This window comes from Podarcis vaucheri, assembly GCF_965113315.1.
Source record: "Podarcis vaucheri genome assembly, chromosome: 13".
Lineage (NCBI taxonomy): Eukaryota > Metazoa > Chordata > Lepidosauria > Squamata > Lacertidae > Podarcis > Podarcis vaucheri.
This window is the reverse complement of record NC_138751.1, coordinates 31721170-31737835: the sequence shown is the minus strand read 5'-3', so window position 1 is coordinate 31737835 and position 16666 is coordinate 31721170. Positions and strand designations below refer to the sequence as shown.

Below are 16666 nucleotides of genomic sequence, written 5' to 3'. Positions count from 1 at the left end.
GGCGGGCGCACGGGGCAGCTGCCAGCGGGAGTTGGGCACGCAGTGCACAAGGGGGCAGCCGCGATGGCACCTTGCCAGCATTGTGGTGCGCTCCCCCCACACTCCTTTTCCTCCACCAGTGTACATGGATGCCAAGCTTGGCATATGAAATCCCTTCATATATGGTGAGAGTGTGAAAAACCAACAGCTTATCGGCAGTCCTATATTCACAGGCTTTTCTTCAATCCTGGATTCAATATTAGCTCTTCTGGTTACTGAAGGCGATGTAAATCCTACCACTGTTCAAGAAGTTGCTAGCTCTGCTGTCACCCCTGAAATCGGCAGGCACTGGAAGTCTGCATTTAGTCGCTGAAGGAACGGATAGATTTTTGTCATCCTTCAGGCTCAAATATGTGACTTACCTGGGGGAGGTTCTGCCTGGTTCTGGGACAGAACTTGCGCCTGCCCAATCTCTAGTGCCTCGTCAGCATCGTCGTCAATCCCAGCAAAAGCTTCCTGGACAGCAGAGAACAGAAACGTGAAGGGCACAGCTGGAAGCATCCCTTGCCCAAACAAGGTGCTGCTTCCTAGAATAGCTAGCTACCTACTCTAGCTGCAGGGCACCCATCTGGAAAGCTGAGCCAATCTAACATGACACTCCAACAATGATGCTCTTAGCGTTCCCACTAGACCAAGGGGTGGGGAAGCTGCCACCCTCCAGATGTTGTTGTTGAACTCCCAACTCCCATCAGCCCCAGCAAGCCCGGCCAGTTGTCAGGGATCTATGGGAGCTGCAGTTCAGCAACACTGGTCACCCAGTCCTGAGTTATGCCGTCATTGGTCATGGAGGAGGCCAAAGAACCTTATCAGGAGATGCTCACCTTGCCAAACCACAGACTCGCTTGATGTTCCTGCCGCTCCTCCTTGCTCTCTAGCGCCACCAAAAGTGGGTTCTCTGCCTCGGCGCTCTCCTCTTCCTCTTCCTTGGCAACCCTGTGAACACATTGGCCAGAACTCCAGCAGAGCTCGAAGCACTGGAAACACACGAGACCCACCTGTAGCCCACCGGAGATGGGTGGGAGGGAGATTGGTTGGACTCACAGGTGTATCCCTACTGCTGTTGGAGGACTATGAACTCCCACTTGGGAGGAATAATGAAATCCCACCTAAGAGGCATATTGAGGGTTAACGGGCGACTGAATAATATCTGTCCACACCCTATTGCCTTGAGCATTTGGGGGGAAAGGGGTGTAGTTCGTTGACAAGAGCTTTTAATTTGCAGGTTCAGTCCCCGGCATTGGCAGGTGGGGATGGGATGTCCCCTGCTTGAAATCCTACAGAGCTGCTGCCAGTCAGTGTAGACAATACTGAGCTAGATGGAGCAATGGTCTGACACTGTTTAAAGCAGCTTATAAAACAAAACCAAAACCTAAACAATTCCTTTATCTCCAGGGATGGGAGCAGAATAAAGGCAAGCTGGGCTTTCTACGTCAGTGTTTTTATGGTGTCTTTCCCCCCCGTTTCTAGCGATTGTTCTAGAAAGCAGACCCTCAAGGTAGTAACTTCACCTGACTGTCCAGCCCCCCAGCTCCTGTCCTGCTCCTCCCCCCTTTCTCTTTCTCTTTCTCTTTCTCCCTCTCCAAGTTCAGGTCCTTCTTTTCCACAGAAGAGGGATACATGATCTTCCAGTACATTGCATTCACATTCAATAAATGATGTTGCGGAAAGTAGGTGGCAGTTGGCAGTTGGCAGTTACTTGGTTATTTCAAATAATTCAACCTTGACTGAGAAGGCGAGAGGACTTCATACAGATGCTGCTTGGAGGAGCTTGCAAACAACACTTACTGTTCAAATGTTGCCAACCTGACAAGCAGAATTTTATCTTCAACTATTTGTGTGAGGCATTAAAAAAATAATAATCACAAATAGATAACAGTTTGGCTTTCGAGGTCAGCAAGGTAATAATTCCACCTGATTTTCCAGCCCCCCAGGTTCCTGCGCTCTCTCTCTCCATTCGGATCCTTCTTTTCCACAGAAGGGGGAGCCATGACCTTGCAGTAATTTTCACCCCCAGGCTTAGTGCTGCTCAGGTGAGGAGACCACCTGCGGTGTCTCTCTCCGCCTCCCTCCAGAACGTCAAGCCAACCTCATTACTGCAGCCAACCTGCCTTGCATCTTCCCACCCCCTTGGGTACCTCAGCTGTGGGGCCTGGGCCCGCTTCATCTGCCTTGACCGCTCCTCAACCTCCGCCATCTCCTCCTCGTCCAGCTCGCTGGCCAGAGACATGTCGTCGTCGGAGTCTCCCCCTTCCGAAAGCGAGAGGTCGTCGTCTGCACCTGCTGCTGTCGCCACGAAGGTATCTGCTGCCGCCATGTCTCCCTTGAAAACCTCATTCAGCAACTAGAAGTGGAAAAGGCACAGGTGTGTGTATGGGATGTGTCAAAGGAAGGCGGGACCGTCTTAGAGGGCAGCTCTCCTTACCGCTGGGAGCTGCTACCACTCTTCCAAGTTGCTCACTCTACGCAGTGTAGTGCAATGGTTAGAGTGTCAGACTAAGACAAGGGATACGAGGCTTCGAACCCCCACTCAGGTTACCTTGGGCGCCAGGGCTGTTGAGACAGTATATATATATTTTTTGGTTGGGTGAGAAAGAACCATGCGTACAACTTGGAGCTCCTTGGTAGCATATAAATGTACTAAATAGACAAATATGAACGATAGAAGTTCTCCTTGTTTATTAAGGCGTTTTTATAATGCCCTTCATTGCAACAGGCACAGGGCAAGACGCTACAAAACAGAATCATTAGCATAGCAAAATTATTAAAACTTAAGACCCAAATATCTGAAGGATCCATCCTTACAGACCCTTTTGGATGTTATAAATGTGGGTGAGGGACCCTTGGTAGTCCCACCGCCCTCAGAAGTGGGCATTCTCCATGGCAGCTCCTAAATTATGGACTTCCCTCCAAGCACATGAGTGGCTCAAGCATCATATGAGTTCAACAGGATATGTGAATTAGGAGGAACTTGTATCATACTTAGAACTGGCTTTACTCATCACACCTCTAGAAGCTTGATGAAAGAGGTGTGTCTCCACCCGCTGCCAAAACAAAGACACTGTAAAGGCACATGACAGCTGTGGAGCCACCACCAAAAAGGCTCTTCCACAGGCCCCGGCGCTGCCCACCTTCAGAGCAGGAGCCACCGAGTGGGCCTCACCTACCAGTAACAATGAACAGGCAATCACTCATTCTGGCTGGGGGGCAATGGCAGGCAAACAATATCTGGAGGGCATCAGGTGTTGGAAAGATGGACTAAGACGAATCCTCCAGGGCCCTCACTTTGAATGCATGTTTGCAACGCTTCCTGCTTACCTGACTTTTGCTGATGGCCCGCAGGGAGAACATGCCGGTGTCACCATCATCAGCGACAGAAACGCCGGGAAGATCCATCTTGAGCTCAACGCGCTCTCGCTGCCGCCGTCGCTCACGCAGGATCTTGCGTTTCTTCCTGATGTTGGCAAAGAAAAAGATGGTGACATGGTGGATGGAGAACGTTGGAATGGCTGGGACGGAAGGCAGAGAGCCCAAGTAATAGTTGGAGCAGGAGCAAATGGCAGGCAGAGCCAACTAACCCTACTTTCCTCCCCTGATGAGTTCATAGAATCATAGAAATGTAGAGTTGGATGGGACTTCCAAGATCATCTAGTCCCACCCCCCTGCAATGCAGGAATTTGCAGCTGTCCCCTACGGGGATCAAACCTGTAACCTTGGTGTTATCAGCACCACGCTCTAACCAAGTGAGCTATCCAGGCTGACAAGGAGTTCTACAAGGGCAACAGTGAGAAAGAGGAAGATGGCCCACCCCCTGGGCCAGCGTTCGAAATTCCCCGGGTGCACTTGGCAATCGGTCACTTGTGAATAAGTGAAGATGCCTGGGCACCATGATGGCACCTGATGTCTCCACCATTTGGAGGTGTATGCCTGGGGACCCTTGGATCTTGACTGTTTTCACACAGTAGCAACACATCCTGTGATATTTTATCTGCACAACCAGAATGAATTTCAGGCTCCAAAAAATCATATTGAAAAACAGTACTTTCGAGCTGTCAACTAGGCATTCCGTTTTGGCGACCGTAACCCTGGTTTAAGAAGCCATAAGGGTGCCCAGCTTATATACCCGAGTTTCTAACACTGCTCTCCGGTGGCCTGTGCATGAGTGGCATCTCTTCCGTTCCAGGCTTCCCACAGCCCCCGCCCACCTGTCAACCAGCTTCCCCTTGAAGTTCTGGAACGCCACGCGGTCCCTCCTTGCAGCCCTTTGTCATCAGGCACAAATGGAGCTGCAAAAACCACCCACCTCTTCAGTTCGGCCATCTCTTGGGCCTTGAGTTCTGCCAGTTTGAGCTCCAGCTCCTCCTCCTCCTCTTTCTCATCTGGCTCCTCTCTGCTCGGGGTCTCTGGACTTGCCCGCTCAGTCTGTGGTTCGTCCTCCCCTTCGCCCTCCTCGCCAGAGCTCAAGCTGAAAACAGGGAAAAGAGGCTTTGCAAATCCAGCCCACTTTCTTCCCCCAGCCTATATAGCTGGCTGCCCTGTAAGCAGAACGTCGCCAGCCCCCTCCCCGTCCCTCTTACTTGATATCTATTTCCTTGGCTTGCTCTTTCAGCTTCTTGACAAGAAAGCGCCTCAGCCTTGTCCTCCAGTTCAGCAGGCCCCTGAGCAACGCAAAGAAGACGACAGTCAGACACTATGCCTGCCCACCTGTTTTCTGGCACAGTCGATGGTGATCGCAGGGCTTTGACCAGTAGCTACTATGAAGCTGGGACTTTTCAGTGAGAGATTTAGAAAGTCCCCTCTGTTTACTTTTGTCCCAGTTTCTAGGGCTGGGTGTGCGTTTGTGCCACGATTCAGCTGGAGTGCAGAAGCAGTGCATAATGGGATACTGGGTGCATCGTTCAATTTAGATTTTTCAAAACAGTTTCTAGCTTTTATGATTGTGAACGGGAAGTATGTGGCAATGCCTGGCAAACTAGATGGATGGTGATCTAGCATAGCTAGGGGCCTGAGTGAGGCTGCTTCTGTGACTGGGACGTGAAAAGTGCCAAAATATATAGTTACTGACTCACACTTGCACGCCTGAAAGGGTGAACCTGTTCAAGTTGCAAGTGGGTGTGGCTTAGCAGGCTCTCAGCTGGTTCTGCCGCCCGCCCCGCCCCCCAGCTTACTGGAACAAGCAAGAAGCCATGGCTCTCTACAAGTGAACTGAATTTCTCTGAAATGAGATTTTAAAGTCTGCATCTTTGCTAACTCAAAGATGGTTTGGAACCCTTTTTCATCTTCATTGCACTGCCAGTGGACGGAGACAAATAATGCGGAGAAACTATTGTGAGTAAAACATTCACTTATTTGCAAAGTCAAGTGCCTGTTATTTATTCTAGCCTAAGTTTTCTCATGAGGAACATTTGCTTAAAGGTGGATGAAGGCAGATGCAAATCTAACCGTGATTTAATGTGCTTTGGAGCAACTGCCATTGTGTTTAACTCCTCTGCTGGAGACTAGGAATCTCTTCAAAACCTCTCTCTCCAACAAAAGGTGGGCTTTGTTCCTCCATTCCTTACACCCCAAGTCCTACCCTTAAAGGAGGAACATACCGGAGCTCCTTACGGCCCAGAACACGGATGTCCCGGCAACAGTGACGCACTTCCTCGGTGGTAGCGCTGTGGCATTCCAGCTCTTCGCTGTCGAAGACAATCTAGGAAAGGCAAGGGGATGAGAGAGGCACCAATCGCATTATCCGTCCAAGGGGCTTTGCCCTATGTTAATGAGCCTCCTCAGGAGCTTACCCTACACAGGAAAACCAAACTGGAGCCATACCAAGATATCAAAAGCAACGGCAGGATTGGAGCACCTTTCAGGTTCTTTCAGCTAGTAACCCCTCCAACTCAAAACCTCCAGGTTCTCTGGTGTCTAATGCTGCTACCACCCTCCTGATGCGCCAGCCGCTGCCGCCAACATTCAACCCTCCTTACCCCACACTGTGCAACTTTCCAGTCCCAGCCACCTGGGTGCTCACCTCACTGGCCTTTGCCAGGAAGTCCACAGGGTTGGGGGCCTTCAGGAAGTCCGTCAGTGTGCAGCGGTTATAAAGAATTGTGGTGCCATCTTCGTACCCCTCTGCCTAGTTGGAGATAAAAATGAGGAGAAAACCCATCAGACTATGGAGCAGAGACTTGGGCTAGTCGTGCGCCTCCATGCCACTCACCTGAACCTCAAGATCTTTTTTCTCTTGACTTTCCTTGTGCCAAGGATTTTATTTATCTTTTATATATAATTTTTATTACATTTTGTTTTACAATTTAGAATACTTTAAACATAAAATATCAATGACTTCCCTTCTTCTCTTTCCATGGATCATTTTTCATATCAAAAAATGCCTGCATATTTTACACAAACTAAACCATTCAGTATTCCATTATTACATCCATCAAAACTTATTAACACTGTTGAATTTATCTTAATTCTGCCAACCTTTTCAGGTGTACACAATTCCCCCCCTATATATTCAATAAACATTTCCCAATCTTCTCTAAATGTATGTTCTTGTTGTTCTATTATTCTATATGTTAAGTCTGCAAGCTGAGCATATTCTGTCAACTTGAGTTGCAATTCTTCTTTGGTTGGGACCTTGCTCATTTTCCATTTGGGGGCTAACAAAACACGGGCCGCAGTAGTGGCATACATAAATAACCTTTTTTGGCACCTGGGAATTTCCATCTGAATTATCCCCAACAAAAAGGACTCTGTTTTTTTGGGGGGAAAGTATTTTTGAACATTTTTTCCAATTCATTCTGGATTATTTCTCAATACTCTTTTACCCTTTAAGGTCCACCACAGGTGCCAAGGATTTTAACAGAACCTTGCTGGATGAGGCCACTGAGCCATCTAGTCTACCAACCTGTTCTCAGCATCCAATTGTATGCCTGTGGGAAACATACAATCGGGAACTGACCACAACAGCACCATCCCCTCCTACTGTTTCCAGAAAATGGAATTCAGAGGCATAACTGCCTCTTGACTTTGGCAGTAGAGCATAACCCCATATCCTCCATGAATATGTCCAATCCTCTTTTAAACCCAGCCAAGCTGCTGGCCATCACTGCCTCTTGTGGGAGTAATTTCCATAGTTTAACTATGGATTTTTTTTGTTCCCACTGACGCCTCAAAGCCACAGGTTAGCACTGTGCCCAAGCAAAAGCATGGAAATTTGCAGTCAGTATCCAATGTAGAAATCTAAAGCAAGACGGATGGACTTTGTAAGCAATCCACGCTAGGGCTGGGTGATATATCATCCCAAACCAGTTTGAAGTCCATATTGTGATACTAGTTTTATAAATTTTGACCTGGCAATATATATCAAATCACGGTGTGTGCGTACGTGCTGTGCTGTGCAAAAATCGCAATGTGGGAAAAACCGTGAGGCTAGCCAATACTTCTCGCGATTCCTGCGTCCCCTGTTAACTGCTGGCCCAGCTCTCCCCCATCTCCTGTGGGGGGGCAGCAAATCACAAGAGTGGGCTCCAGCAAAATTTACCATGCAGGAAAAACCACGAAGCCAGCCAGTGCTTCTCCATGGCTCCATCCTAATTTCAGACGTTGCAATATATCAATATACTGCGATGCTGCAAACCAGATATCGCCCAGCCTTATTCCACTTCCTTTGCAGCTCCTTATTTCAAGATCAGAGAAGGGCAATTCTGGAGCAAAATCAGAGAAGGCAAGGTGGTGGAGAAAGGTCCTTTGGAGGCAGTGTTTTGGCCAGTTAGCTATTTCAAAACAAAAATAAACTGATCTCCTTAAGCTTTGCTTGTCCACTAACCTTGGGCTTCTTCTGGGATACCAGCTCAGTGACGGATTTGGCCTGTACCTCCACTTCCTTGAAGGCGAACTTGGGGTCGAAGAACTTGGTGTCGATTTTATCTGGGGCCAAATAGCCTGGAGGGGGGAAGTGGTAGCAGAAGAGAAAATGAATTTACAGTCATACCTTGGTTGTTGAACGCCTTGGTACTCATCCATTTTGACTCCCAAATGCTGCAAACCCTGAAGTGAGTGTTCCAGTTTGCGAATGTTCTTTGGAAGCCAAATGTCTGACGCGGCTTCCAATTGGCTGCAGGAGCTTCCTGCAGCCAATCGGAAGCCGTGCCTTGGTTTCCGAACGTTTTGGAAGTTGAACAGACTTCCGGAACAGATTCCGTTTGACTTCCGGGGTACCACTACATATTGATTTCTAGGTATTAGTAACTTTGTATTAACCTAATATGATTATATGCAACTGCGTATTTTTGCAGTATTTGTTTTGCAGTATATTTGTTGTCGCTTCGGTTTTCTGTATACACCGCTTAGATGTTTTTAACATATTAAGCAATACAGAAATGAAATGATCAATCAATCAATGCAGTTTGCGGAGCTAAAGCCATGATGCTACCAAACCTCCTGCTGCTCATCTTGTTCTGTGTTCGACTTGTACCCACTTCCCCCTCTCTGTGGACTCACCCTGGCAGACCACAAAGATCTCGGCAGACTCATTACGTGAGGCCTGGGGCTTGGTGGCCTGGACTTTGCGGAACAGCTGCTGGAAGATCCACAGGAGGGGCTGGTAGTCCCGGGAACGGAAGACTTTGCTGATGAACCAGCCGCCCTTGGATAAGAAGTCACAGGCCAGTTTCAGCGCTGACAGCGTGAGGTTCGCTAAAGGGAGAGCAGAGGGGGAAAGGGAATGAGACGGTGCCAGGGAAATGGATGGCAAGGGCTACCGACTTGGTGTTTAGCCCAATCCACCAGCATGTTTACGCACAAAAACACTCAGCCCCACCCCCCGCAATCATTTGCAACATATGGATAACAATACTTATGTACCTTATAGGGTTGTTGTACGGATTGCAAGAGAAATTTATTTTAAGCACCCTTTGAAAGCGCCATGCGCGTGCCTAGCATTCAGCCGGCCAATAATAAATCTTTAAAAGCAGCCCCAAATATTATCATTATTAACTTGCTTTCTAAACTTCATGGATTAAGAGTCTCGTGCTCTACCGACTGAGCCACCCTTTATCCAATGACCAGCACACAGCGATGAATAAAGTCGTACACAGTCTCCGGTTTTCTACAGAGTCCCATAACCTCACTTCCAAATGACTGAGTAGACAAATGCCCCTTTAGACAGCAGCCCCCAAAAAAGGACAGTGCTGACAGGGAGGGGGCAACCAGTGTAGCGGGGGGAGTTCCAAAACTGCAGTAGTCTAACCTGGAAGCAGCCAGAGCATGGGTTTAAAACTACTGCAAGATTAAAAGGCCCATGCTCTGGCACACTCCTTATGCTCAGATGCAGGCCTCTCTTTCTCAATGGCCAAGATTAGGGGAAGGAAGGGCAGCACAAGAATGTGACTTTATAGTCCCATCTGAGGCTGAGCTCTCACTGGTGTCAAATGCAGGGACACAACTCCACCATGTATTATATGATTTGATGGCTTCATGTGTATATCACTTTATTTGCAGCAGATGGACGATGTGGCCAAGGGGGTTCTTGCAAAATAGACACTACATGCGCATTGGGACTCGCACGGCCTGTCCTGTGCGTACGAGAATCATTGCTGCTCCTAAACCCCACAGTGATTGACAGGCCGGGCGCTCTAGGCACACAGCTCTGGATATGCAGCTCAGCCGCCTGCTTCTCCTTCAGGAGACAGAGCCCGCATGTGCTGCTGGCGAGAAGACCGCCTGCTCCCTCCCAGCACCCCTGGAAGAGAAGCCCCACACCTTGGGAAAACGCATCATGCACCCAGCTGGCTCCCATGTTGGGAGCCCCATCGTTCAGCACAACATCCACTTTCCATGTCTTCAGCTCCTTGCGTAGGGCCTGGGGGTGGGGAGAGAGAAAGAGAGACTGAATTCAGGGCAATACCTAGCTGAGTATAACACAGAGAAGTACGTGACAGAATTCACCAAGGACAAAACATCTCTGCCTCATTGCAGAGGGCAGGATGTCATTGGGAAAGGAGGGCTGCTACCCACAGGGAAGGGAAGAGGGGGAAGGTGGGAAGAGGGCTATTGTACCCAGATCCTGTTTGCAGGTTCCCACAGGCATCTGGTTGGCCACTGTGAGAACAGGGTGCTGGCCTAGAGGGGCCTGAAAAAGCAGGGCTTTTCTTCTGCCTATGTTCTTAGTGTGCATGAGAGAGAAACAGCGAGGTACAGAGAGCAGACAAGAACACAGAAGAGTCTCCATCTGCTTTATTAACTTGGCATTTTGTTCTGGTGTTTTTAGACCTTGTTATGTTTTATGCTTTTATCGCCATTTTTAAATGCTACCTTCCCTGGGATTTATTCACTGAAAAACAAATGAGCATGAAATCCGGTGTGTAAATTCCCCAAACAAACAGATGAGAGATGAGGATGGCAAAGGCAGGTGAGACGGAAGACTAAAATTAGCTGCACAGGGAATCAGGGTGTGGGTACCGGGAAAAGAGAGCAAGTTACCTGGCGACACTTCTCCGTGGTGATGTCTTCCTGCATCGTTACCACATTGGGAATGGGCTTTATGGGAACCAGGTCAACCCCTGAAATCAAAGACACGGGAGAAAGCAGGGAGGGAAATATGGGAGAAGAAGTTTCTTTAGGGAAAAAACAGTGCCAGGAATCTCACTGCCCAACTTCTGCAGAGTAGCCCATTACAGGCAAAACTGCCTTATACACAGAGGATGTTAATGTGTCACATTCGAAGAGTGTGCAATCTGTGTACCCCCTCGCTGAGCTTTAAACTGAGCTGCAACATTCAACAAGGGCACAGTCTGAGCACATGGCAGCTGGGCTGCACAGATCAATAAGTACATGTGTACATGTCTTCCTGTGAAGATGCCTAAGTGGACAACAATCAGTGCCTCTAGATCAGTGTTTCCCAAACTTGGGTCTCCAGCTGCTTTCGGACTACAGTTCCCATCATCCCTGACCACTGGTCTTGCTAGCTAGGGATGATGGGAGTTGTAGTCCCAAAACAGCTGGAGACCGAAGTTTGGGAAACACTGCTCTAGACAGACGCCCAGTTCTGCTGCCACCCTATCCAGGGAAGCAGCAGCGGCACCTGCGTTGGGAGGGCTGCTCTGCCCTACCGCAGAGGCGGCTACAGCACCTAGCTCAGTGCTGCCCACTCTGGCTTGCAGCAGCTTCCCAAGCCCTACCGCAGGTGGTCTTTCCTTCTGCTAGAAATCCTTCTAAACCAAGGGTTGACTCTGGGACCTGAGGCACGTACTCTACCAATGTGCTTTGCTTTCATGTGTGAAGCATCAGGAAACCCCTTCTACGCTTTGCAGCAGCGATGAAGGAGCTGTGACCCTCCAGGTCGCAGGAAGGCAACAACTCTCCTTGGCCCTGGCCACACCGGCTGGGGGATGATGGGATCTGGAGTCCACCAAAGCCTGGCTCCCCAGCCCTGCTGTAGGCCACCTTGCTCAATGCACACCCAGCCCCCTCCCACTGCTTCCTTTGCCTGCTCAGGAGAGCTGGCATGACCTGGCAATTAAGAAACAATGGCTCTGAACCAGGAAACGAACCGGCTTCAAATGCACTCTCTTCCATGGACAGAGAACCCTAGAACGGCAGAGTTGGGACCCCAAGAGTCATCCAGTCCAACCCCCTGCAATGCAGGAATCTTAGTGGGGATGCTTTTAGGCAGGCCCCTTGCTCTCAGCCTCTCGTCAGGGATATTACTTACCTTAAAGAGGATGAGCAAAAAGATAATGTATGTAGGGAGTTCACAATGCTCTTTACGATGCAAATGAAAAGCCACCATCCTTTTGTGTACAACACCCCCACATCCATCCTCCCTTGCAGGGGTGGGGGACCTGTGGCACTCCAGGCTCTGCTGAACTACAACTCCCATCATCTCTGACCATTGGTCACGCTGGCTGGTAGTCCATTAATTTTGAGTGACTCATGGGTTATGTACCTTGGCTCTAGCCAGTGTGTCTCTGAACACCTGGGAGAGCAGCAGTGGCAGAGAGGTTGGATGGCCATGTGTCATGGATGCTTCAGCTGAGTTTCCTGCATTGCAGAGGGTTGGACTAGATGACCCATGGGGTTCCATCCAACTCTACAATTCTATGATTCATGTCCCTTTTTGTGAGCTCCCCAGATACATCTGGGTTGGGAAATGGGAAGCTAGGCTAGATTAGGGCTCTCTTCTTCCCCCATCAAGGCTACTTACCAATTATAAGACTGGACACAGGCATAAACTTTGAAGCCACCTGCAACCTGTTGGAAGAACAGAATCAGGTCTATCTTTGTTTTTGTTTTTTATAAGATATTTATTAAAGTTTTCAAAATATTACAAAAAGAAAAAACAACAACAAAGTAGAGTCAGAAAGGAATACAAAGAATAAAAATAGTTAACAGAGTAAAAAGAAAAGAAAAAAGCAAACCCCTTCCCACCATGTAAAAAAGAAGAAAAAGGAAGGGGGAAAAAATTCAAAATAAGAAAACAAAAAAGTGACAAAAATACAAAAAACCCTAACCTTTAAAAACATTTAAAAACAAATTCATTGTTTTCAGACCCTTAACTATCATAGCCTTCTTTCTTAGACTTCCTCCCCCTCCCTTCCTTTGTATCCTAGTTATTAATTATCCCAGCAAATCCTTTCCTTTCCATGTTTCATAAAATTCTGTCATTACATTACCCTAGACTATTTTGCTCTTATCTTTCTATAATGGCATAAACCTTAAAATTTAAAACTTAAGTCTTAACCTTACCAGCTTCTTTTAATCATAATATTCTTTCATAATTCTTTAAGCATCTTTGCTAAAGCCAGGTAATTTCTTCCAACATTTTTTTATCATTCATCAACTTTATAAAACATTCTAATAATAAGAAAAAAAAAGAAAAGTACAAACAAATCCATTTTTTTCCCCAATGTCCCTTCCTCCTGGTTCCGGGTTTTGTCAGTCCTTATTCCCATCAGGCTAGCCCATTAACCTGGTAACCTTATGTCCGAGGCCCTCAAGTCACTTCCATGGCCCTTCAGCGGCTCTTCTTCATATTTGTAGCTGTAATTTCCCTTATTTCCTGCTCGTGGCAACTCCAGCTTGACAATGTCTCTTGCTCCTGGTAGCTCCAACTTGACAATGTTTTTAACCCTTCTCGACAGATCAGACCCTTTTCCGTATTCATTGCTGCATTTCATGTGGTAATTAAAAGCATATTTCAAGGGCCCTCCAAAATTGAGAGCCCCCGTAGTCCCAAACATTTCACAGCCCATTACCCTATTTAAAAAGTCCAGACATCCCAACATAGGGGGGTCAATCCAGCCCCCCCATTTCCCAACCACACCAAGCTTTTCCTTTCCAGATCTGGCTTTTTCCAAATTCATTTGTCCAGTCCAAAGGATCATACTCCTGTTGGGTCTGTTCTGTCAAAACACACTCCTGATTTAATGCCACAACCTCCTGTTCTGTCAAAACACACTCCTGGTTTGAATCCTGAGTGGGCTCCACATATTTTCCCACTGTCTGGTCAAAATGTTCCACTGCCTGTTGAAGATTTCAACATTATCACTGGCCTATACTGAACATATTTCACGGTTGTTTATCGGAAACTGTCAGAACCACACAGCCTCATATATGTGACCTGTACCAGTAACATGTCAGTAGCACGACTTCTCTAATCCTGAACAAAACATCCTCCACACGCCCCCTGCCTTGCTTGCCAGTCACTCACCATCCTCCAGGAGCAGCGCACAGATCCAGCAGCGCCCGAGACTTTGGAAGGAACTGGAATTTGCGGTTCAACTGAATGAGCTTGAAAGACGAACGGGAACGGAATCCTAGAAAAGGGATACATGAGACCATGCCATGCCCAGTTAGACCTCATTCATTCATTCAATGCATTTATATCCCCCTTTTCCTCCATGGAACTCGAGGTAGCGTACATGGTTCTTCTCCTCCCCAATTAACCCCCAGAACAACCCTGTACGGCAAAGTCCTTTTCTTGAGCACTGTCTTATTTGGCCAAGATGAGGGTGGGCCACTAGGAAGTAGTATTTAATGGACAGATGCAAGGAGAATGGCTGCTCATTGTTCCAGGGGCTGATCAAGAACAATTTATCATCTATCTATTTCACTATCAATCCAATACACATACCCTATAGTGCAAGAGTGAAGTGTGCCTCAATTTTTAAGCCAGAAAAGAATGTGGCCCAGATATCATTTAGCTAACCCAACCTAGATAACATAGGAAGCCGCTTTAACCGGCCTTCGCACATCATTAGCCCAACCTCAATCAGCTGGCTGGGACCTGCTGCTAGGTTGTAACTTAACAAGGTATGCCACACCAGCTGCTCTATCACAGTATAAATATAATAGTTAAGATTGAAAGAGTGGGTCCCCAGATGCGTGTTTGTGCAAAAGGAAAGTCTTGGGACTCAAAAGGCTGATTCCATTAACACTGACTGACAAAAAGCAGCTATCTGGGGTGTGACGAAAAAGTTGGTTTTGCTGGATCGGTTGGAACAAAAACAAAAGAAAGTGGGGTGTTTTGTTTCTTTCCCTGCCAGCAAATGGTTAATGAACGGCAGCCTCTGATTGGCCGTGGTTCCAGGAAGGAGTTTTTAAAAGGAGAGGATTTGAGAGACAGTGGGAGGTAGAGTGGGTTGGATTAGAGGTTGAAGAGGTCAGGAGACAGGTTGAAAGAGTGAATTCGAGAAAGAGTTGGTTCTGGAAAAAGACAACTTCCCCTCTGAGTGTATTGTATAGTCCAGAATTTTACTGGGAGGCAGAGGTTGAGCCAGGAGAAGTAGGAACTGGAAAGGAACAGCCTACCTGGAACTCAAAGGGGAGAGAGTCTTCTTAGGAAAAGAAGAAACTCCCAAACCCAGTGAAGGGAGGGGGTGCGGAGAGCCCTTGGGTCTATTGCTCAAGGTACCTCAGGAGCAGGATTGTTAAAGGGGGTGGATAACTGAAAGAAAAGTATCACCAGAACCAAACCTATAACACAAAACTGAGGACGAATTAAAGTGTAATCGTACTGTACGCCTGAAGTAACCCAAATTTAATCCATTTGTGTTATATACTATTTTGCCTTAAATAAATCTTTATTGTTTATTTAAAGAAAACCTGTCTGAGACTCCTATTACTAAATGTCCCCTTACAAAGGTACCCTGCAGGATACTCTGGGCTAGAATTTTAAGAGGAAAGGAAAATAAACCTTCAAGTAAAGGGTTGTTCTAAGTGAGAGTGGGTCCAACGACGTGAGAGAAAAAAGTGCCGTCATGCCCATCGTTCACATCTTTCCTACCCCTCCCTGAAGATGCCAAGGATGGAACCCTGGGGAGTGCTTGTGTCAGTCAGTGTAGACTTTTGGATGGAAAGCCTATGTTCTGCCACTGAATTATGGTCCTTCCCTTGAAGAAGGGCTGTATCTAAAGCAAGCCCAATGGATACTCACCCAAATCTTGAATTGTAACAGCAGCATAGTGTAGTGGTTAAAGAGACTAAGCTATGAATCGGGAAGCCCCCAGTTCAAATCTTGCCTCTGTCATAAACTCATTAAGGTGGCCTTAGGTAAGCCACTACCTCTTAGTCCCTTCCATTTACATTATGGGGAATAACACTTATTTATCTCACAGGACTGTTGTAAAGATGGTAACTAAAACACTTTGAACACCTGAAAGCACGTATCAAATGTCAACTGCTATTATTGCTGCTATTATTGTTATTATTATTAGTAATAATAATATTTTGCCCCTGCAAGAAGATTGCACCCCCCATATGCAAGTTATACCTAAGCATTATTAAGTTCCTCTTAAGAGTCATGTAAAGCAATGGTTCTTCAACAGGTGGGTCAGAATCTGATCCGACATGTGTTGCAACAGATACACTGCCACCTTGCTAATATATGGTAAAATATTAAGAAATGGGTCCCCAAAGTGGAACCTGGCTTTGGAAAGGGTGATGATGCCCAATATAAACTTTAACCTAATTCTACATCCCACAAGTCGGTTACTGTTTACCCAAGCCTCAGCAGAAACCTTACAGCTAGGTCTCCCCGCCTCCTCAGGGAATCATAGAATTGCAGAGTTGGAAGGGCCCAAGAGGGTCATCTAGTCCAACCCCCTGCAGTGCGAGAATCTTTCACCTAACGTGGGGCTTGAACCCACGACCCTGAGATTTATTTATTATTATTATAAGTCTCATGTTCTATCGACTCAGCTATCCCGGAGTGGAACAGTTTCAACTTCAACCACCCCTCCGGGCCCCCGTTAATCCACAAATCAAACCCAGCCCAAGACTTAAGCCATAGTAACTACCTCACAGGGCAAAGAGCGGGGAAAGAGTGCCTCTGAGCCCACACAGAGTGACTTTTCCTCTTTTTCGAGCAACTATCCCCGTGTATCTGGGAATGAGGGCAAGACATACATTGGGGTCGTTTATTATTTAAGGAAGTAAACAAATAAATCAGAACTACACCCCAATTTTCTCACCAGTCTCCTTGGCCAAGTGATAGAACTTGTCCCTTCGGGTCTTCCCCACTTTGGGCTTCTTGCCCATCTTGGAATCAGCAGCTGCGGCCCCTCCGGCGCAGACAAGCAGCCACTACGCGCACACGTGCTCAGAACTTGATCTGATCCTTCCTGCAGCCCGTAGCACT

At 47.4% G+C, this 16666-nt stretch overlaps 1 protein-coding gene across 1 annotated transcript in view; it reads right to left on the bottom strand.

Moving 5' to 3' along the window:
- Positions 1-16666, bottom strand: part of FTSJ3 (FtsJ RNA 2'-O-methyltransferase 3) — a 22502-nt gene extending 5836 nt beyond the window's left edge. The window contains exons 1-15 of the mRNA XM_082197211.1: positions 16500-16666; positions 13739-13844; positions 12233-12279; positions 10510-10589; positions 9790-9889; positions 8530-8724; positions 7856-7971; positions 6053-6157; positions 5631-5731; positions 4614-4694; positions 4340-4501; positions 3355-3490; positions 2175-2380; positions 861-972; positions 402-495 (exon numbers count right to left, since the gene is read on the bottom strand). Coding sequence (XP_082053337.1) covers positions 402-495; positions 861-972; positions 2175-2380; positions 3355-3490; positions 4340-4501; positions 4614-4694; positions 5631-5731; positions 6053-6157; positions 7856-7971; positions 8530-8724; positions 9790-9889; positions 10510-10589; positions 12233-12279; positions 13739-13844; positions 16500-16566 — 1708 coding nt within the window. The 5' untranslated portion in view covers positions 16567-16666. The remainder of the gene's footprint in view (positions 1-401; positions 496-860; positions 973-2174; positions 2381-3354; positions 3491-4339; positions 4502-4613; positions 4695-5630; positions 5732-6052; positions 6158-7855; positions 7972-8529; positions 8725-9789; positions 9890-10509; positions 10590-12232; positions 12280-13738; positions 13845-16499) is intronic.